The 23,950-nt window shown below is 48.0% G+C and overlaps 1 protein-coding gene across 1 annotated transcript in view; it reads right to left on the bottom strand.

Moving 5' to 3' along the window:
• LOC147736806 (uncharacterized) overlaps positions 1 to 23,950 on the bottom strand; it is a 47,745-nt gene that overhangs the window by 9,091 nt on the left and 14,704 nt on the right. The window contains exon 2 of the mRNA XM_086953481.1: positions 13,575 to 14,963. Coding sequence (XP_086809607.1) covers positions 13,575 to 14,931 — 1,357 coding nt within the window. The 5' untranslated portion in view covers positions 14,932 to 14,963. The remainder of the gene's footprint in view (positions 1 to 13,574; positions 14,964 to 23,950) is intronic.

Below are 23,950 nucleotides of genomic sequence, written 5' to 3'. Positions count from 1 at the left end.
GTGAGGATAGTGAGGAGAGGGGAGAGGTTGAGGAGAGGGGAGAGGGGAGAGGGAGGAGAGAGGGGAGTGAGGAGAGGGGAGAGAGGGAGGGGAGAGTGGAGGGAGGGGAGAGTGGTTAGAGGGGAGAGTTGTGAGAGGGAAGAGTGAGGAGAGAGGGAGGTGAGAGAGGGAGTGGAGAGTGAGGAGAGGGAAGAGTGGTAAGAGAGGAGAGAGTGGTGTGAGAGGAGAGAGTGGTGTGAGAGGAGAGAGTGGGGAGAGTGAGGATAGTGAGGAGAGGGGAGATTGAAGTGAGATGGAGGTGAGAGAGGGAGGGGAGAGTGGTGAGAGATGGGAGAGTAGTGAGTGGGGGGAGTGATGAGAGAGGATAAAGTGGTGAGAGAGGAGAGAGTGGGGGGAGTGAGGATAGTGAGGAGAGGGGGATAGTGAGAAGAGGGGAGAGTGAGGAGAGGGGAGAGCTAGAGAGGAGAGGGGAGAGAGGAGGGGAGAGAGGGGCGAGAGGAGGGGAGAGTGGTGAGAGGGGATAGTGGTGAGGGGAGAGTGGTGAGAGGGGAGAGTGGTGAGAGGGGAGAGTGGTGAGAGGAGAGTGGTGAGAGGGGAGAGTGGTGAGAGTGGTGGGAGGGGACAGAGTGGAGAGTGGTGAGAGGGAGGATGGAAGGGCTTCGCTGGGATGGAAGGGCATGTTCTTCACTTTGCACAGAAAATACGTTCATAATCCGTTCCTAAAGTTGTCACAGTATCTGTTTTTCTCTGCTGAAATGATTTAGCGGTCTCGTTTTTCGTCTCTTAAAAATGGAAAATATCAATGACAGCATCTGTCGAAAGCTAAAAAAGAAAGTCGTTTTAGGCCCTACAATTTAAAAGTGATGTATAACATACCTTTCATCGGTAAGGGAGATGGCCGTAGCAGGGTCAGGCAAACGAGGCCACCTCTGTTATTACAGCTGTGCTTGTTGCCTGCCGTGGCTTTTGTCCACACAAATGTGCGTTTTCAGGACCATAACATGAACAAATCAGGATAGGGTACGCAATTTGAAATTTGTAGCCATGCCTAAGAGAAACAATCAACCCGGCGCATGACAGGATTCTACAACAGTGCGGAACACAGACAAACAAGCAGTCCGATTAATCGAGATCCCTGTAGGCATGACAAAACCAAACCGAGGAAACCGGTCACCATGAGAGTTTTTGCAAAACTAGCGATTCTTTATGCAAAACAGACACTCTTGTGTCAGAACTGCAGCAAGCAAGCAGTCTCCACGAGCTGACCTCTGTATTTCGGAACCTATTTCTCCAAGCATGCCTGTACCTCTATTACCGAGCCCTGCTCCATGACTCTCAATGAGTCGCTGTATTATTGTAGGTGATGTCCTAGCTTTCCAGGACACTTTTCAGTTCTATGAAGGACACAGACGAGGATTAGGCTCGTCTTTCTTTATTAGCACAGCAGCATTCTTAAAGAAATTCACCTACAACACCAATAAAACCAAAGTGATGCTCCACTTTGACCACTCTGCAGTAAAAAAAACAAGTGAGGCATTTAGTGTGGGACGCGGGTAGTTATTAAGGGTATTTGGCAATGGGTGGTGAGACTGCATGCTGACCTCCCATCCGCTAGTGCTCACATAAGAGAGTTTTAGAGAAACAATCCTGGCACTCGTAAACTCTCTTAGTGAAAAAAGCGGCCGCAAAATGAAATTAAAAGCGGCCGCGAAAATGAAATTAAAAGTGGCCGGGAAATGCTCTCACCATTGCGGGGGCGGGGGGCGTATTCCTTTGAAGTGTGAAGCAGGGGGCGGGGGAGCGGATCCCTTTGAAGTCTGGAGCAGGGGGCTGACGCCAAGGCTCGAGCATATGGGGTGTAAAAAAAAAGTCTTTGGAGTGGCATTGCGCAGAGGGGGGTGGGGGAGAGCATTCCTTTGAGATCTGAAGCTCTGGGCATTGCTGTGGCGGGTCTGATGCGATGATGCGAGGCGGCTCGGGAGCAAATGGCAAGCTCGTGCATGGGCACATGCTCTCTGCGTAATCCGCCTGCCAAAGCCCCTTGGTCAGCTTTCCTGATCCACCTCTATATGTCAAGCTGCAATACTTGCGCATTGGCAGGTCTCGACCTAATTAGGAATCTAGGAGTACTGGCTTGGACCTCTTCTGTGGGGAGTTGAGTAAATACGAGTTACGAGTCTACACACACACAGCGCAGTGGCAGTAGTTCTAGTTAGGTCAGAGTTTCCATAGGAAGAGTGTTTTCGTATCACTAATAACTTAAGTCCCGTTTGACTTAAGGTTAAAAGTAACATTATAGTTAGGTGTTGAAATGCTACAAAAACTAATGTTAAATAACCAAAACAAACACTTATATTTACCAACAATAACCCAAACTAGAACTTGAGCCCCCGCCATGCACTGCTTATGACCTCATATATTACATCACAACTGACAATATTGAGGACACCATACAGACATTCTGACACTGTCCTATTGAGTGTGTTGACATTAAGTAATTCAACATGCTTGACAATTTTCTATTATCAACTTAAAGACTTCGGATTGATCCAGATTATAAGTCCAGAGGTTGGCAAGTATACGTTTGCTTCTGTAGGGCTCCATGGGATCAACGCTAGGAAGATTAGTCAAATACACTGAACACATCCTGGAGATGGGCATCACAGCTGCAACCTCAGAGTCATGCCTACAGGACTAGAATGAGATAAACCACCTCTAAGTGGGACACCCCTACATTTTATATTATTCAATATTCAGTAATGCCTGAAAATCTTTAGTTAAGTACTACAAATAAATATGCACAGCTTATAAAATGTCTCTAGAACACTGTGTCACAACTACTTAACTTGGGCCAGAAATCCAGGTTGTTAATGAATTGTCAACAGCTACTTTGGCCTTTTTCACAGATTTTCTTTTGAATGGGCTTAAAGCCAGAGCCTACTTTCAAATATACCTCTGTCACCCACGTGAGGTGCACTCAGATATTACCTTTTTCAATATGGAGTAATTCTTCCATCTGAATGTTAGCGATTTGAAAAGCATGCACAGTATAGTTTTTAAAATGCACATTTACACTTGTCTCTTGGGCTTACACTATTTTCATGCTATTGACTTCCACATGTACATTGAGTAACGTTATGCTGCATATGACTATGATGTCATCAGTGATGTCATCAGTAATGCTGTTTGAGAGGTCAAAAGTGATCTCATCAATGATGTAATTTAACATATCATGATTGAAGTAATATGTGAGGGCACAAGCAGAGTATGATGGGGGCACATGTAATGGTTAGATCAGTAAATTATACCTGGTGAACTTCAGGTTTGTTTTTTGTTCCCTTTTACCTTATTTCAACACCCAAGTAAGAGAGAGAGAAAGAGAGAGATCGGTTTGGGGTGATTCGTCAAGCAGGGGCCAAGAAAAAGGGGAGTGGGGGTTCCCAAAACACGATTTCCCCATGTAAATTCCCACAGGATTTTCGACAGGACTACAGCCCAAACCGCTGAACGGAATTACACCACGTTTCTTTGTTTTTCGGTGTAAATCTGTTGAGTAGTTTTGGAGTTCTTTAAGAAAAAAGATTTATGTATATATTGAGAGCGGATCCACGCGCCAACAGCAATGCTGTGATTGTCTGGCTGGAACCTTAGCAAAAAGTTGCAGCCGCCATTTTGTGAATTGGGACATGGGTTTCGGGGTAGGGCAATAAAGTGTAAATAGGATATGAGGGGTCAGGATAGGTGTATCCTGACCCCATGGGACTTATGTAGGAGTCTGTGGGGGGCCCCTCTTGGGAAGGAAATTGCCCAAAAACATTGTATTTTTGCCGCAGGAGGATCCACCACGCCGGTTAGCGCGCACCCACCGTGTGAATCGGTGGAGATTTACGGATCCAGAGCCCAATTAAAACAAGTATTGGCACAGACAATAGGCCTTGCTGTTTGGGCAGCATAGACTAAAAAAGCTACTTAAAAAAATTGATATTCACATTTTATTTTCTCTTCGCTCAACAGGAAAAAGCTTTGACACAGCTGTTTTGGGTATTTAAAATAATTCTTTTTCAGGCAAGTAAATCTGATTTTGCACCCCCTGCTTTTATTGCATTTTCACTAAATTGCTACTTTCCTAATTATTTTCAAAATAAAGTGCTAAATCCACAAACCAAGAATTATAAACAGGCCCTGATTTTCACAAGAGGATATTCTTCTCGTTTGCTGGAACTAACCCCAGCGTGTTTCCGTTTGTGCAACGTGAAGTTGTTGCATGGTAGTGCTGTTTAACTGCAAGGAAATGCATCTGTGGTTTGTTTTTGGTTCTGGCAGGCCACACCACGGCCATAAATGAAAGATAAAGAGAGAGGCAGAGACTGGGGCATTGAAAGAGGCAGACACCATCAGTGGAAGAGAGAGAGCGGAAAAGCAGAAAAGAGGCAGACACGGGCGCAGTGAAAAAGACAGAGATTCTGGGGCACAGAGAGAGGCAGAGACAAGGTATGGAAAGATAGAGATGAAAAGTTCCTGGAAATGATAGAGGCAGACAGTAGAATAGAACAACAGAGACAGTGAAAGAAAGATGCCATGGAAAACAAAGTCGAGTCTGAGAGGTTTGCACTGCTTCCGCAGTCTGTAATGGCAGATCTGCTAACATCGGGGTGGCACAAACAGAGCTTCAGGCCCTAATGATCCCTTTATTGGCCCTGCCCTGGGTACCACAGGAACCACATTCCAGTGACTTACAAGCGGGTTAAAGTCCTTGCCAATTGGGGTTACCAATTCACATGTAACAGTTTTTGGGAGAGAGCACAGGCTCAGGGGTCTGGTTAGCAGGTCAAAGCCATCAGCATTGGGAAAAAGTGTGGGGTTGCAGGGGTAACCTTACAAAAAGGGCACTGTCCTACATCATCCTTTAACCATAATAGATCTGATTGATAACCTCGCCAACCTCAGACTGAAGCAACTTGTCACAATGCCCACCCACTCTGCCGGCCACACGCTCGACCCCGTCTTCTCCTCAAGCCCATACGTCTCCATCAGCCACACCACCGAACTCCTCTGGACCGACCACCGCTGCATCCACTTCGCCTTCCTGAAACCCACCACACACCACTGCACCCAACAGATCCCCCGCCGCTGCTAGAGCAAAATCCCCGAAGACCAACTACACGCCAACCTCGCTCTCAGCCCACCCACCGAACCCTCGAACACAGACAACTTAGCCCACAGCCTCAGACGCTGGATCGAGAACTGTGCCAACACCCTAGCCCCGCTGAAGAAACCCCCCCCACAGAGACACCAGGAAGAGGGCCAGCTGGTTCACCCCAGAACTCCTAGCCTCCAAGCAAGACTAGAGAAGAAATGACACAGTGAACAAACTCCGGATAGCCACGCAGGACACAAGGACACTATCCGCAACCACCACCACCTCATCAGGGTGGCCAAGAGGACCTCCTTCAAAGACCGCCTCAACAACAACGCACACAATAGCAAGGAGCTCTTCAACATCGTGAAGGAACTCTCAAACCCCAGCTCCAACACCTACGACATCCCATCGTCGCAAGCCCTGTGCGACTCCCTCGCCACCTTCTTCCACCGCAAGATAGTAGACATCCCCGACAGCTTCAACACCCAGACAGCACCAACAGACAGCAACAGAACAGACCCTCCGTACACCATTGACCACGACCCCCTGCTAGCCTGGGCCAGCGTGAGCATTGATGACACCATCAAGACCATGCGCTCAATCTACTCCGGCTCTCCATCAGACCCATTCCCGCACCACGTCTTCAACAGAGCAAGCAGCTCCATCACACCCCACCTGCACAACGTCATCAATCTCCCCCTCGAGACCACGACCTTCCCAGAGATCTGGAAACACGCCGAGATCAACGCCCTACTCAAAAAACCTAAGGCAGACCCAAGAGACCTCAAGAACTTCCGGCCCATCTCTCTGCTTCCCTTGCCGGCTAAGGTCATCAAGAAAACTGTCAACACACAGCTAACCCGATTCCTTGAAGAAAACAGAATCCTGGACCCTTCCCAGTCAGGGTTCCGCAGCAACCACAGCACTGAGACTGCCCGCATCGCCGCCACCGATGACATCAGGACCTTGCTGGACAGTGGCGAGACCACATCACTCATCCTCCTAGACCTCTCTGCCACCTTCAACACCATCTGCCACCGCACACTACGCGCACGCCTCCACGCCGCAGGGATCCTAGACAAGGCTCTGGATTGGACCACCTCCTTCCTCTCCAGCAGAACCCAGAGCGTCCGCCTCCCCCCAGCCTCCGAGATCATCTGTGGCATACCCCAGGGATCCTCCCTCAGGCCGACACTATTCAACATTTACATGGCCCCGCTCGCACACGTAGCCCGACAGCACAACCGCAACATAATATCCTACGCCGATGACACTCAGCTGATCCTCTCCCTCACCAAGGACTCCATCACCGCCAAAGCAAACCTCCACGAAGGAATGAAGGCCATCGCCGACTGGATGAAGACCAGCCGTCTGAAGTTGAACTCAGACAAGACTGAGGTCCTCATCCTCAGCTCCAACCCTTCAGCCTGGGACGACTCCTGGTGGCCAACTGCACAGGGGGCAGCCCCGACACCCACCGACCACGCACGCAACCTGGGAATCATCCTCGACTGAACGCTCTCAATGACCAAGCAAGTCAACGCCATCTTTTCCTCCTGCCTCAACACCCTCCGCATGCTCCGCAAGATCTACAGATGGATCCCGACAGATACAAGAAAGACAGTCATCTAGGCCCTCGTCAGCAGCAGACTCAACTACCGAAACGCCCTCTACGCGGGAGGCCCCACCAAGCTCATCAAACTACTACAACGCATCCAAAACGCCTCGGCACGACTAATCCTCGACGTAACACACCACGGCCACATCACCCCCCCACCTGAGAAACCTGCACTGGCTCCCTGTCAACAAGAGGATATCCTTCAAGCTCCTCAACCACGCACACAAGGCACTCCACAAGACTGGCCAAGCCTACTTCAACAGACGGCTCTCCTCCTACATCCCCCACTACCAGCTTACCTCCAACGACCTCTCACTCGCCACCGTCCCGCGCATCTGAAGAACAACCACTGGTGGGAGATCCTTCTCCGACCTCGCCACCAAGACATGGAACACCCTCCCACTGAGCCTACGACAGACCCAAGACCTGCTGACCTTCAGGAGGATACTCAAGACCTGGCTGTTCGATTAGTAGCACCCCCACCCCCCAGCAGACCCCTCGCGGGTATGTAGTGCGCTTTAAAAATGATTGATGATTGATAATAGATGAAATGACAACACTTGCTAGAGCAAACATCTTCTCAAAATTGGATATGAAGACAGATGATGACATTTGTAGTTCCTGAAGGAATAAATCAGTATTACACAATGCCATTTGGTCTGGCCCCTCCAGCAGCCATGTTCCAAAGAAGGATGGCAGAGGAGGTGAATGGTCTCTCTGAAGTTTTCGTTTTCCAAAACAATGCTTTGATTTTCGGCAAAGATTTAGATAAGCATATGCGTACACTTTGAATATCTTGAGAGCCTTCCTGAAAAGAGGTTTGAGATTTAAAAAAAAAAAGATAAATGTATGATTGGATGAATAATTTGGGCATGTGGTTTCAGCTAAAGAGATTTCACTATGGCCTGGCCTGTTGACAGTCACTAAAATACCTGTTCCAAAACACTGTGACCAACAACTTGAGTTTAAGGGAATTGTGGGAGGGATGGGCGGAAATAGAAGCTATGAGGCTTTAGGAGTTTATCAATTGTTCTGGTTTATTTGTAGTTTGTAGAGAAAATCATGGGTTCTTGAGCTGCTGTCCTGGCGGGTGATCGGAGAGTCTCTTCTGGTGTGTGTTCCTGTATCCTGGTGATTCCTGATATCCCCTTTGACTGTCCGTCCCCCAGATGGCTTGAAAGTAAAAGAACAAAAAAAGGACAACGAGACTCAGGTTCTCGGAAAATTACTAGGTCAGGAGATGGGAAAGTGCCCGTCACCACACCACGTTGTGTATGAAGTGGGGGTTAACACCTATTTAATACGGCCCTGGGCTTAATGGCCCCCCGTGTAGGTAATTCAAGCCGAGTCACTCAGTAGTTATAGGAAGAGAATCACCAGAGACGAGTAATAGCCCAAGACATCGGTAAACGGTGAAAGAAAAATAAAGGCAGACACCAAGGAAATATCCTCATGAAAGAAAAGACAATATGTGGCTTACTTTGGTGCAGTACAACCACCCCTAGACTTCCTCCCTGTACCTCAATATGCTCTCCCCTTCTAGCTTGGTGCAATACAACCACCCCTTGACGTCCTCCCTGTACCTCAATATGCCCTCCCTTTCTAGTTTGGTACCCTCACTTTGCCCGGTTCGCTCACTGTCCAACGTTTTCGCACCTCCTGGGGTTGGTGGGGATCCACCAATCCTCGCTCCACTCCTCTACTTCGTCCGGGTTATCATTGCCGTCGTCGTCCCGTTTTCTCAACGTCTCTTCCCTCTTTTCTCCTCAGGCATCCTGCTGCTACAACTCGATGCACACTCCGGCCTCCTCCTCATCAGGTCTCTCCGCGTCTTCAGTCTCTGCCTTTTCTTTTCTTGTCGGCCTTCCTGATTGGTCCTTATCTGTAAAGCCACCTCCTTCTCCGTAAAGCCACCTCCTCATTGGGTCTCTCCGCGTCTTCCATCTCAGCCTTTTATTTTCTTGTCGGCCTTCATGATTGGTCCTTCTCCGTAAAACCACCTCCTCATTGGGTCTCTCCGCGTCTTCCGTCTCCACCATTTTCTTTTCTTGTCGGCCTTCCTGATTGGTCCTTCTCCGTAAAGCCACCTCCTTCTTCCTGCAAGGTGAGGTCTGGTGCAACAGGTTAACCCTTACCGCCCCCTGGTTTTCGGTGGCATCTCCGGTTTCCATGACGGGTAACGGGGGTTCAGGGCCCTACTCTCGGGGTCCTCCTCACAGGAATGAATGAATTTTATTCAAAATGTACTGAAAATGTTGCGGTGATTGCTGAACCACTTCACAACCTTTTCAATAAGAAGGTTTTATTTATCTGGGGTTGGGGACAGGAGGTTGCATTTGCAGAGATTAGGGGAAAACTGCTCAATGCAGCACTTCCGAGTCCATATCTACCAGGCAATGAGTGCTCTATCACTGATGATACTGGAAGCATTGGCAATGGCGCTATAGTGACTCAAGGCAAAGGAAATGAGGAATGTGCAATGGCATCACACACACTGCGACCACATGAACGTAAACACTCGACCATTGAGCGTGGGATGTCGGACTGCGCGTGGGCAACTGAAAAGTTTAAGTCATCCTTGTGTGGGGACAAGTTCAGAATATGAACTGATAATCAACCTCTTTTGAATGGTAATAATGTGAACACCAGCAGGCTACTGCCAGCTTGGTGAGGTTACGTTCAAAACTTTTGAAACATAATTTTGAGGTCGAACACACTGCAGGAGAGAGGAACAAAAATACTTATTGCTTGCCCCGACTGCCCTGAGGGCAGGAAGATGTGGAACATAAGAACAAAAAGAATGACTGTGAGTTTGTGGAATGTATTGCTGCAAGTATTTGTTGGCCGGGTAAAGACTGTGTGTGGGGGCAAAAGTATAGAAAGACATTGGATGAAGATTCTATTTTACTGAAAGTGATTCATTTCATGAGGAAAGAATGTCCCAATGAAAAACGATTTGTTGTGTGAACTGCAGACCGATGGCCAAGTTCATTCTGTCAGGGGGGAGCCATGAAGGACATTTAGGTGCGATATCTAGCAACAAACGACAGACAATGCACTACTGGTAGCCTGCCATGGACAGGGATGTGGAAAAACTCATTGGAGAGAGTTACCAGTTGTTTGCAAAATGATAAAAGAATGATATAAATGTAAATGTAAAATGTATATGTGCTGGACTTGTAAAGCGCACAGCTGCCCGTAAGCGTCCCGGCGCTTGCTTAGGGAACCCGTCCTGGTATTCCCCTGAGGAAAAAGTGAGGGAAATGTAACAGGAGACATTATGGAGACACAACTGAGGCCTTATAATGGGGCCCATATTAGATTAAATAAACATAAGAAAATATATCACCCCATCCTTTATACTGTAATACAACTAACCCAGCTTGATATTCAGACCACCTTGTACTGTGCACATAACCCTACAGACAACACTTAATCTTGAAACTCCCTTGACCTTGTACGTTGTTCTACATGATGTAGTATGATATAATACAGCCCGCCCTCTCTGACCTGCAGGCCCCCCAGTTCTATTTACAAGTACCTACACACTTCAGAAAAATGACCACTTCTTATCGAATGCTCTGGGTGCCGCGGGTCTTACCCTACCCATTCCACCACTACAGACCTGACTTACAGATCACTTGTCCTCTTCACACTGCCTTCCTGCCCTTCTAAGCGTCAGACCCTGACTGACCCAGAAATCCTCTTATATTTCTGTTATATCGTCCTCCTGGCCTTCGAAACTCCTTTCTTTCCACACTCTCGGCTTTTAAGGTTTACATCATAAGTTCTAGCGAATATATGATATTGGGAGATTTTAATTTCAATCTGGAAGAGCAGGATAACCATGAAACCATTCAACTTACTGCTGACCTCTTAACTCTAGGACTTCGTCAACTGGTAAAGGGAACTACTCATCAGGCGGGACACACATTAGATGACCTATTTACCAACAACCCTGATATATGTGTACTCAATACGCTTCCCCTCACATGGTCAGATCATAGGGCTATTATCTTTGGGATACACACCCGGTCTATTAATCCTCCCCCCTCCAGGCCACGAACAAGGACAGGGGCTCGTTCCTGGAAGAATGTGGACATTCCTCAGATGTCAGATCTTCTGGCACTGCCCCGTCCTATGGGAAGAGGCAACCCTGCTTTATCAGCCTCCGATTTCCAAGATTGGATTCGGAATGCTGCTGATCAAGTGGCCCCGGAGAAGTGTACGAGACCCAACCAAACAACTCCGTCGGCGGCCTGGTACACCGAAGAACTTAGGCTCCATCGACAGCATTGTAGGAACCTAGAAAGGCGTTGGAGGAAATTCTATTGCCCCATAGCCAAGCAATCCTATAAGGATGCCCTTACAATATATAAAAGGGCGATCACAGCTCGAAAAAGTGCCCTTTTCTCTGCTCAAATAGAGAATGCCAAGAACTCCGCAAGAGAACTGTTCTCAGTTGTCACCACACTGTCCACTCCTCCCACTGGACCCGGGGTTAACCCTTCTCAGACCTTCTGTAATGCTCTGTCCACCTTTTTTACTACCAAGGTGGCAGACATATATTCATCTTTTGAGGGGGACATAAGGACCAAACCCAGAGTCTGTGTTAGGGATGAATCAACCTTAGATCATGATTACGATCTTTTTTTTTCTTTTGCCTCCATCACTCAAGACCACATCAGTAGTCTCATTTCCACCATTAAGTCTGGTTCCCCCTTGGACCCTTGCCCTCCCTCTGTGATGGCTAACCTAAGCGAAGTGATCTCGCAACCACTTATGGAAATCTGCAACACTGCATTTCAAACTGGTCATTATCCAACCCCATGGAAGAAAGCGGCGGTTAAACCACTCTTGAAAAAACCCTCCCTGGATCCCACAGCTGTGGCCAGCTACAGACCAATTGTGTGTCTCCCCTTTCCTGCCAAAATGTGCGAATCTCTGATGAACAAACAACTCTCGGAGTTCGTCGACACTCACCAACTTCTCGACGAAACGCAGTTTGGCTTCAGGAAAGGGCACGGAACCGAGACCGCTTTAATAAAGGCCTCAGATGAGATCAGAGCCATCATGGACCAGGGAGGTGTGGCCGTCCTGATCCTCTTGGATCTGTCTGCGGCCTTTGACACGGTCGACCATGCTATTTTGGTCGACCGTGTCGCAGCCCTGGGGATAAACGGCATGGCCAGGGATCTCATTTCATCTTTCCTGGCCAACCGTACCCAGACAGTGAAGTTGGGTGATTTCTACTCTCCTGTCTCTGCACTCCCCTGTGGAGTCCCACAGGGCTCCTCGCTAAGTCCTACGCTATTTAATATCTATGTAGCGGACTTAGCGAGGATAATAAAGGCCCATGGACTGCGACTTACGTCGTACGCAGACGATACCCAACTGGTCCTGGCAATCCACAAGGACGGCCCAGTGGTGGCAGCCAATTTCCAAAAGGCCATGCTTGCGGTTAGCACATGGATGGCCTCCAACTGTCTGAGGCTTAACTCGGATAAAACCGAGATTATGACTTTCGGTAAGCTCTCTCCGGAATGGTCCTCCATCTGGTGGCTTGTCCAGCTGGGCTCTCCACCCGTCCCGGTCGAGAAGGTTAGAAATCTGGGGGTTATTTTTGATAGCAAGTTGTCTTTCAGCCTTCATGTCAACAAGGTTGTGTCATCTGCGTTCTTTATCTTAAAGAAAATCAAGAAATTACTGCCCTACCTCCCTACCTCAGCTGGGAAGACCTTGGTCTCCACCCTAGTCTTTTCAAAAATTGACAATGGGAACGCCCTTTTTTTAAACACTCAGAAACATGTCATAGCGAAACTGCAGTCCATACAAAATGCGGCTGCAAGGATTCTTCTTGACATCCCCCGTCGCCAGTCCACTACTCTTGCCATTCGTCACCTACATTGGCTAAAAGTAGAGAACCAAATTAAATTTAAGGCCCTCTGCATTGCCTATAAGGCAATACAGGGTGTCGGGCCTAGATTTCTGACAGAAGCGTTTCAGCTGTACATCCCCAAGAGGCAGCTTAGATCTGCCAACACCCGCCTTCTTCCAGTGCCGCGCACAAGAACTGTTACATGGGGAGATAGGCGCTTCTTGGTGGCCACACCCAAATTGTGGAATCTGCTGCCGTTGGCGATTAAAACTGCCCCCAATCTGATGAGCTTCCGTAGGCTATTAAAAACATGGTTGTTTAACCAGTAAGCTGCTGTTTGATCGCTCTTAGCCCCTTATGCGCCGAGACACCTCCGGGTATTTGAATGCGCAATAAAAATCTCGAAAATAAATAAATAAATAAATAAATATTCTGAACACTCGAACATCACATAGACCCAGTCCCATCTCTACAGTGCTTTAGTTTGCACTAGCAACAAAAAAGGGCAATGTTACTCTCGGTGAATAACACCTCACTTACATCTCACACTTAGGGGGTGGTGAGTATCGCGGAGCTTCGATTGAAATCACAGATTCTGCCACTAATTCCTCAGAGGTCCTGAGTCCGGAAAGGGGCTTCTCATGCGTGGACCAGAATTCAGGTAATTTTTCATGTGCAGAGTTCCATTTCTTAGCCTATCACTGAACGGGAAGGAGAAACTCCTTTGCAAAAATAAAGGCGATACCAGGTACATGACCGCTTCTAGTGTACTCAAGGCCCTCCCCAAAGATACCAGTCCACACAACTCAGATTTGGCCCCCTGCAGATCTTACTAAAAATCTGGAAAGATCCACTTTGGAGATATTTTATGCTACATTCCCTCAGAACTGTACAAGTTACTTGCCATTCTGCATGTTAATTCAGTACGAACCAAATACCTGGGATGGCTTTGAGCAGCAATCCATCTGCGTCTGTATTTCTTCTCTCCAGTGGGTCTCTAGCGATAGCTCCATCAGTATCAGCAGCATTCTGTGGCAGGAATGATGAGGCTCCAGATGGGCCCTGCACATCAGCACATGTCGGTTGTAGGTCAGAGTTCTCATCTCGGTTCTCACGGCCCAGTGGTTCTTGCTTGTAGTTCTGATCGTAGTCCTCAGGACTCAGTGGTTCTAGCTTGTAGTTCTGATTGTAGTCCTCAGGACTCGGTGGTTCTAGCTTGTAGTTCTGATCGTAGTCCTCAGGACTCGGTGGTTCTAGCTTATAGCCGCGATCTGGACTGGGTGCCTCAAGGTGCATTGGTTCGGTCTTGCAGTTCTGATGTGGTTCATGTGCATCAGAGAGCATCTGCTGCAGGCAGGTGATGTGCTGTAGACTCTGGTCTTCTTGAAATGCTGGGTGTCTGCAGACGTTTTGCCGTTGACCGTCACCATCAAACCACAACAACTCTTGCTTCAGGTGTTCAATTGGTCCCTCTCCATCTGGGAGCACTGGTTGTCTGCAGGGGTTTCGCTGTGGCTCATGTCCCTCATGAAACAGTGGTTGCAGGCAGACGTTCTGTTGTGCGCCCCAACTATCTGCATACAATGGTTCCTTCTTCACGTGCTCCTCTTGTTCGTGTTCCTCTGGTTCTCGTTGTATGCACTGGTCCAGCTGTGGATCCTGCCCGTCATCAAACACTGGTGGAAGACGAAGGCTTGGCTCACCTGGGATGACTTGAACATCTGGAGGAGGGCCCCTGGAGACAGTACCGTCCTGCCGTGGTCCAGGGCCAGCCGGAGACAGAGGTTGGAGGCACTGGCTCTGCTTTGGTTCATGCCCACGAGGAGACAGAGGTTGAAGACACTGATTCGGCTGTGGATCACGACCAGGTGAAGATGTAGATTGAAGGCATGGGTTCACCTCCTTGGCCCTGAGTGAAAGATTGATCGGAGGGGACCTGCTGAGAGGACAATCTCTAACCACCACGGGACCGGCCATCTCCAAAGACAAACCCCCATTCACAAGGTGATCTAGACCCTTTGCTATCCAGATTTGCTCCATAAGCCCAGCGACTCTTGACGGCACGTCCTCTAGGGTATTCTGCAATTTGTCCAGTTTGGCTTCTAACTGCTCCAGCATGGAAAAATGGATCATGTTAGGCAGGTTCCCCGATAGTGGTTCCATCTCACAGTCTCTCTGAGCATCAGTTTGGGATCTTGAAGAAGGCACATTATGGATAGGAGAAGAAGGGAGTGTGGCTCTTACGGGTGAACTCTGCACTTCTCCTATTTGTCTTGGAACCTGCCTTTTCTCCATTCTGAAATTCTGATGTTCAAGTCCTCAGGTGTCTGTGAAGGGGAAGAAAATAGAAAAGACAACACATTATCACAGGACAATTAGGTCAAAATACTCCTTCCTGTCTCATCACACGTTGTTTAAGCTTTAAGTAAAAAATATTCAGTCCAGCTAATGGCTCGAAAGAACTAAATTGTCTCAAGAGCTGGAGAGGATCTACCCTGCTCAAGGTCAAGCCTGTCCTCGAGGACATCAAGAGTTACCCTGCTACACATCTAAACCCGCTCAGTGCTGCCCTCACGTGATATGGTGAGATTTCATGCAGATCCGCTCTGCCCTTCCAGAGAGGACTCCCTATCCAGAGCTGATCTGTAAAGCTTCAAAATTTATCAGTATGACCTCATCAAACCTAACCCTATAATTTAACGGACTTATTATGTTTTTGTAATTCTTTATTTTTTTCTAATTAAAACTTGGTAAGCATTACCTTAATAGATATTCTCTATGAAATTGAGCATTGAGGAATAATAGATTTAAGGTCCCAGATAAAAATACAAATTTGCTTGTCAGAAGCTACCTAGGCCACGTAATCTCTGCTGATGGGGTCTGCCCCTAATTTGAATCAATTAAAGACACACAGGAAATACCTAGATCCATAAAGAAAGAAGAGGCACTCACGTTTTTGGTGAGAAACATTCTATTCTCAGTTTGTACCTAATTTTCTTGTGCCATGTGAGCCCTGCTGAGGAAGGGTGCACACTACATGTGGAGTAGGGAATACGAGAAGAATTTGCAGATGTTAAGGAGAGTCTTGTGAATGCTCACAGTCTGAATAGTTTTGTCCCATTGCGTTGTTATGGACGCCAGAGACAAGGGCCTAGGAGTGTGTGGGAGGGCAGGTCGGATATACAGACGCGGAGGCTGAATATATTGACGAACAGCACTTTTATTGTCAGGAAACAAGGCTTTAGGTTTCACGACGGGGTCTGTACTTCCACACGCGGCACCGAGTTCTCCGGGGTTGAAAGAGTTTGCCGTGGTAGTCGATGTTCCTTCCTCTTCGTCCAGGGGTCGTTGATCCTGGGGCGACCGAGTCTCCGTGGTGTTGGTGTACCGGAGGTACCGAGAGGAAAGAAGAGAAAGGGACCGTCAGTGATATGGTTGTTTCGAAACCCTTGCTCCTACACCGTAAAGTAGTGCACGGAAAAGGGGTATGGTGAAGGGGAGTGCGTAAAGGAATTGGGAGTGACAGGTAAGAGAATGGAAAGTGAACTGGTATGGAATGAGGATAAGAATATAGTGGAGGTTGAGGCATAGACCATTTACACCTAATCCCACGTTCAACAACTGAACGGGATACGGTCGGTACTGTTCTCTTACACATGCACGTTTCGGGTTCCCCTTTACAAAATTCCACCCACCACCCACAATGTCCTCTCTACCTCCCACCTCCCACAACACACAACAGTTTCCCCAAAGGGCTTCGGTTCAAAGTCACTCACCGGCCCCGCCGTAACTCTCCTGAGTCACGGCACGCTCTCCAGCCTCCTCCGGGGGACACCACCACTCCTCCGTCCAGCGGTCTTCGGTTTCCCCCGCTTCTTCTTCTCGCTCAGCAACGCTGTCTTGACTCTCGGCGTTCAGCTCCGGCTCCCGGCTCCGAGATTCGGCGTCCTCCTCGTGGTCCGTCTCTGGTCCCGCCTCCTCGACGTTCTGCGACGACCCAGCTTCCTGTATGGCGTCTGTTTTTATTCGTCCATTGTCCGTAACGCCTCCTCTAGCCGTTACCTCACGCTGTGGAAAGAGAGGAGAGATATCGGTCTTCGTCCAAGTTTCAGGTGAGACGGAATGCATCCTTGTTCGTGCAGGGGCGTCTGGGCTTTGTAGTTCAACCCTAACAGGGGTTCCGACCCGATCTTTCTCACATCCCCTTTCCCTTGGTGTCCTGTTACTAGGGTTTCTGTCCTGTGGATACCTGGACAGGAAATCGACATTCCCTTGTTCTGACCCTTTCCGATGTTTAGTGCAAAACCTATAGGGTTGCAGCGCCAAGAACCATCGCAACACACGATTGTTGTTTCCTTTGTTGCGGGATAACCATTCCAAAGGGGCATGGTCCGTGAATAAAGTAAACTCTCTACCTTCCAGATAGTATCTCAGGGTTTCTATGGCCCACTTAACTGCCAAGGCCTCTTTTTCAATGACTGCGTAATTTTGTTCTCTAGGAAATAATTTTCTGCTGATATACAAAATAGGCTGTTCTTGTCCCTGTCGTGTTACTTGTGAGAGCACTGCTCCTAACCCCTGATCTGATGCATCTGTCTGTAAAACAAACGGTAGAGAATAGTCAGGACTGGCTAGCACTGTTTCGGATGTTAGGGAACCTTTGAGAGTATGGAAGGCTCTTAGTATGTCAGGAGTAGGGTGTCTCAAACGGTCCTCAGTATTGGAGGCCTTCTGCAGTAGGTTAGTGAGAGGAGATGCAATCTGGGAAAAATTGGGAATAAACCTTCTATAGTATCCCAAAAGGCCCAAAAAGGCCCGTAGGTCTTTCTTGTTTTTGGGAAGAGGAATTTGAGATATAGCTGTCAATTTGGAATCTTGTGGTCTAATCATTCCCTCTCCCAAAAGGTACCCCAAATATTTCACTGTTTGGGCTGATAAGTGACTTTTCGAGGGATTGATCTTTAATCCATTTTCCCCTAGTGTTACAATGACTTGTTTCAGGTGTTGTACGTGTTGGTCCCAGGTATCGCTAAAAATGACAATGTCATCTATATACGCTCCGGTGTACCTCTCGTGGGGACGTAGTATACAATTCATTGCCCTTTGAAAAGTGGCTGGTGCTCCATGTAAGCCAAATGGCATGACCTTAAAATGGTACAATCCCTCCGGGGTGGAGAAGGCTGTTCTCTCCTTGTCTTGGGGACGTAAAGGGATTTGCCAATAACCTTTACACAAATCCAATGTGCTGATGTACTTGGCTTTCCCTATTTTTTCTATCATTTCATCCACTCTTGGTAGCGGATAAGTGTCAAACTCCGATAACTTATTAACTTCTCTGAAGTCGATGCAAAATCTAACCGAACCATCCGGTTTCGGAACCATGACAATTGGGGAGTTCCATTCGCTAGATGATGGTTCGATAATATCCATTTCCAGCATCTTTTGGACTTCCTCTCGTATGGTTTGACGACGGGCCTCGGTATCCGATAGGGCCGAAGTCGTACCCTTTTACCTACAGGGGTTCGGATGGCGTGTTGTACTAAGGTCGTCCTTCCTGGAGTTAGGGAAAACCCTCCTCCAAGGGGAGCGAGATTTTGCATTAATTTTTCTTTTAGAGGGTTTGGAAGAGTAGTGTCAATACATTGAGAAAATAAAGGAACCTCATTCTCAAGTTGGGCAGTTAGAACAGGCTGAGGTCCTTCCCATTTTTTTAACAAATTAATGTGATAGATTTGTGAAGTACCCCGGGCCGCATCTAGCTCTATCCTATAAGTCACAGGGGTGACTTTCTCAGTAATTTTATACGGGCCCTGCCATTGTTCCAATAATTTGTGGTCAGATGAGGCCATCATTAACAGAACGAGATCACCCACCTCGAATTTTCTCTCTTTTGCCTTTTTGTCATATTGTTTTTTCTGAGCCGCTTGTGCCTCTTCCAGATTATTACGGACAATAGTCCGAATCTGACTCAGATGTGTTTTGAGAGTGGATACATAATCAACTAAGGGCTTAGTGTTATCGGGTTCATTTTCCCACTTTTCTTGGGCCATGTCCAAGAATGTTCGTGGTTGATGGCCATATAGCAGTTCAAAAGGGGAATAACCTGTACTTTTCTGTATTTTGCACCGTATAGCGAACAGTGCCAACGGTAACATATCCTCCCACTTCCTTGTTTCTAGTTCCAACAGTTTTTTAAGGGTTGTCTTAAGCGTAAAATATACCTTTCGACTAACCCGTCAGTCTGAGGGTGGTAAGCTGCTGTTCGAATTTGATGTATGCCTAGTTGGGTACATACTTGCTTCATGACCTTGGATATGAATGGGGTTCCTTGGTCTGTCAGGATTTCTTTTGGAAACCCCACCCTGGAAAACACTGTTATCATTGCTTTGGCAATATTAATCGCATCTGGTCGCCGTAAGGCTATGGCCTCAGGGAAGCGGGTGGCGTAATCCACCAACACCAGCACAAACCTACAACCACTCCTTGATGGTAACAAGGGTCCTATGATATCCATGCCTACTCTGGTAAAGGGCTCTTCTATCACAGGGAGTGGACGCAATGGTGCACGAGGGGGTATGTACCTGCTGTGTCTTTGACATACGGGGCACTCTCTGCAATACTTTTTAACCTGTTGGTAGATCCCCGGCCAATAGAATCTCTCAAGGATCTGTTTCTCTGTTTTTTCGGGACCGAAATGACCTCCTAGCAAATGGCTATGGGCTAGAAACATTACCTTTTCTCGAAATGGGGTGGGTACTATTAACTGGGGGTCCTGTGTAGGATTTCCTTTCCTATAAAGTAGCCCGTTGTTCTGAAAAAAATAGGGACCTACATGAAGGGGGTCTTCCTGTTCTAGTGCGTTCTTCCACGCCTCCTGCAGAACCGGATCCTCTCTCTGTGTGGACCGAAAACTTCTGTCTGTTTCCCAAGGATTCTCTTCAGGTATAACAGGCAACACGATAGGTGGCTTCCCTTTTTCTATTCTCCTCTGCTTCCTACTCTTCCTTGGTTTCGATTCAGGCCACTCATGTTCGTCTGTGTTAGAAAAAGGAGCTTCAGCCCACCAGTCCTCTCCCTTGTGTCTATCATACGCTAGCATGTGGGACAGCTGTGGATAGTCGTTACCCAAAATGACTTTCTCCGGTAAATTTGGGATCAGACCTACTTTCAGGGAGGTTCCGGGGTCATTGGTGTGTTGGATCGTAACCTGGGAAGTTGGGTATTGTTTAACATCTCCGTGTACACAGCGGATGGCCACCATCTCCTCACTGGGTACTACTCTAGGTTGAAAATCTTGGGGTCGAACTACACTCTGTCGACACCCCGTGTCGGCCAGAGCCAAAGTGGGCTGTCCATTCACTTTTACTTCACAATGATATGGGGGCAAAGGTTCTCTCGGGTTAGAACAGTAGTAATTTCTGGCTATTCCTATTTCCATTGGTTCCTCTTTTTGGGGACAAAATTTGGCAATATGTCCCATCCCTCCACAATGGAAACACTGGGGTCCAGGATTTGGTGATCTGAACACCGGGGTGGGTATCATAGGTCCAGGTAAAATAGCCACGGGATCTGGTTTTTTAGGAATAGAAGCACGAGACGGCCTGTGATGTCCCGGTCCAGGAGTTCTCCACTGGGTATCTTCTCTACCCTTTTGGAGTTCCTGGGCCCTGTTATATGCACTTGCAATTTCCACGGCAGATTCAAGGGTCAGACGTGGTTGTTGTCTAACCCATCTCTGTATAGGCGGATGAAGAGAGGCCAAGTACTGCTCAAGATATATTTTTGACATGATACCGTCCTTATCCGAGGTGGCAGGCTTCAACCATCGGTCGGTCATATCTTTTACCCTGAAGTACAATGCTCGGGGTGTTTCTTGCGGACCCTCTTTTATCTGGCGTAACTTTATCCTGTATGACTCGTCATCCACCCCCAACCTTTCCATTATATAGCGTTTGATATCTGCATATGGTACGGCTCCTTGTATGGTAGCTGCTTGGTAGGCTGCTTGTAGATCCCCTGAAAGAAGTGGACCCAGATACTGACCCCATTTGTCGGCCGGCCACGCGGCAGCAGTAGCTATACGTTCAAAGTTCGTGAAAAAGAAATCAGGGTCCTCTCCACTGACATACTTTTGCATGACCATTGAGGGAAGTGTAGTAGGTCCTTTTTGATTCCCGAGAATTTCAGCCAATTTGTCCAGGGCTGCTTCTTGAGTTTGGCTCTGTCCCGTAGGACCTTCTGTGTTTTCTCCCGATCCTCCTCTACAACATGTAAGAATTTTTCCATTACTTTCCCCAAATGTTCTTGATGTTCAGCCATTTTGGTAATTGCAGCCTCCATGTCTCCGTCAGATCCCACTTCTGACACCACTTGTGGGAGGGCAGGTCGGATATACAGACGCGGAGGCTGAATATATTGACGAACAGCACTTTTATTGTCAGGAAACAAGGCTTTAGGTTTCACGACGGGGTCTGTACTTCCACACGCGGCACCGAGTTCTCCGGGGTTGAAAGGGTTTGCCGTGGTAGTCGATGTTCCTTCCTCTTCGTCCAGGGGTCGTTGATCCAGGGGCGACCGAGTCTCCGTGGTGTTGGTGTACCGGAGGTACCGAGAGGAAAAAAGAGAAAGGGACCGTCAGTGATATGGTTGTTTCGAAACCCTTGCTCCTACACCGTAAAGTAGTGCACGGAAAAGGGGTATGGTGAAGGGGAGTGCGTAAAGGAATTGGGAGTGACAGGTAAGGGAATGGGAAGTGAACTGGTATGGAATGAGGATAAGAATATAGTGGAGGTTGAGGCATAGACCATTTACACCTAATCCCACGTTCAACAACTGAACGGGATACGGTCGGTACTGTTCTCTTACACATGCACGTTTCGGGTTCCCCTTTACAAAATTCCACTCACCACCCACAATGTCCTCTCTACCTTCCACCTCCCACAACACACAACAGTTTCCCCAAAGGGCTTCGGTTCAAAGTCACTCACCGGCCCCGCCGTAACTCTCCTGAGTCACGGCACGCTCTCCAGCCTCCTCCGGGGGACACCACCACTCCTCCGTCCAGCGGTCTTCGGTTTCCCCCGCTTCTTCTTCTCGCTCAGCAACGCTGTCTTGACTCTCGGCGTTCAGCTCCGGCTCCCGGCTCCGAGATTCGGCGTCCTCCTCGTGGTCCGTCTCTGGTCCCGCCTCCTCGACGTTCTGCGACGACCCAGCTTCCTGTATGGCGTCTGTTTTTATTCGTCCAGTGTCCGTAACGCCTCCTCTAGCCGTTACCTCACGCTGTGGAAAGAGAGAAGAGATATCGGTCTTCGTCCAAGTTTCAGGTGAGACGGAATGCATCCTTGTTCGTGCAGGGGCGTCTGGGCTTTGTAGTTCAACCCTAACAGGGGTTCCGACCCGATCTTTCTCACAGAGTGGAACTGAAACAGCGGCCTGAATGGAAAGCAAGTCATGATTGCCTTTGCATTTAGGACTTTGCTTGAGGCTGAATGTAGACATTTCAGAAGGAGGCCTTGGCCATGCTTTGGGCTCTCAAAATAAACATTCTTGTGGAGTGTAGGAAACTGTAAGTAGAGGATGTTCGACTAGTCCAAACTGGACCCAACCTATGCTGCTGCTACAAGGTGCCTGCTTTCTAATGTCAAATAAGGGGCAATCTCTTTCTGGCGTTTAATATGATACATGCACAATGACACGACTCACAGACCTTGCCAGACCGAGAAAGCACTGTTGATCTTTACTTTCAAGCTCTACATATTTTGAGCAACGAGTGAAAGAGCGCCCATCTACAAAGGCTAGTAGGCATCAAGCCATTAATCATTATGACAATTAATAAGCAGAACTTGTGTCTCCTCAGTGTTTCACTTTAGTTTATTGCAACCCAGCCTCTGCTACAGACAGGCAGGGTTTGGTGGAATGTGAGGTGAGGGGAGAGTTAACTGTCTAAACACAGCAAGATCTGGGTGTCGTCAGAACACATAAATGCTATAACACCTTTCTCAAGTAAAGCTTCAGCAAGCGGGATTACATAGCTGGTGAACAAATGGGGCGAGATTGAGGACCCACGAGTCACTCTGGAATTGCATGCAATATGTTGGACGAAAAGTTGCCCAATCTGGCGATACATGTTCAGCCTGTAAAGAATGATATGAACCTCTTTAGGGCCTAGCACCCGATGCCCAAAGCCTCAACAAGTTGGAGTACTCAACTGTGGGACGACAGCAGAGAGATCTAATGAGAACAAAGCATTGGCTCCTGCTCCCATTTCAGCTCATCCATAATCGGTAGAGGCAATGTCTCTGTATTGTGTGATGGCCTTCAATCATGCCCTAGTGTCCTTGAGAAAGTGGTTTTGCTACAAACCTTTCCGCCAGCTAAGAGCAAAAGAAAGTAACGATATTGGTAATAACTTTTTTAAAACCAAGGAATCTGCTCCTAGCTTCCAGAACAAGGGATTCACAGGGGTGTCTTTAAGAGGGGCAGGCACCATACCATTAACAAATAAGTGGGGAGTAATGGCAGAGGTACTGGTCCAACTTAGAGATTCAGATGTTTGAAATTTGTTACAGGATTGACGTTGTTCAGCTAACCAGGTATAGCCACCTCAAAAGGAAGTTGCAGAAGTCTCAGGGTATAAAGTGGAGAGCCCCCTGTGCCAAATAATACTAGGTGCTGAAGTGGTCTCTACCAGGGGGCAGGTACGTGAATCAATCTCCCCATTAAGGTTTTAATTTTGTTGTGTCGCACTGTTGGTGCAACAGTGTGAGAGTGAATTGTAAATTGAAAGTTTCTGTGAAGCTGACATACAAAGGGACACAGATGAGTTGGAAAACTAGATGAAGTCATTGTAGGAGGCGACAAACAAACAGATTCTCTGAGAAAGAGCAATAACCCTGCCACATAACTTAGTTGGGGAAAATATTTCAGTAAAGGAGGAGGCCTTAGAGAAGAGGTCCTGAAGGAATAACATCAGGATCGAGGAGTATATATGCGCGAAGAAGGGGAAGACAAGCAAACATGTTAGAGAAATGTTGCATACAATCCTCGACCAGAGATGAAAAGGCTTGAGAATGACAAGGCTATGCCACTATGAACGTTTGGAGACAGCTGCTTATCACCTCCCCTCCCCCCCTGGACTCACCTCCTCTCTACACCCTGGACTCACCTCCCATCTCTACCCCCTGGACTCACCTCCTCTCAACACGCCTGGACTCACCTCCCCCCTCCATCAGGACTCACCTTCTCTCTACACCCCTGGACTCACCTCCCCTCTACACCCCTGGACTCACCTCCCCTCTACACACATGGACTCACC

This window comes from Lissotriton vulgaris, chromosome 1_2, assembly GCF_964263255.1.
Source record: "Lissotriton vulgaris chromosome 1_2, aLisVul1.2, whole genome shotgun sequence".
Lineage (NCBI taxonomy): Eukaryota > Metazoa > Chordata > Amphibia > Caudata > Salamandridae > Lissotriton > Lissotriton vulgaris.
This window is presented reverse-complemented; position numbering and strand designations above follow the sequence as displayed.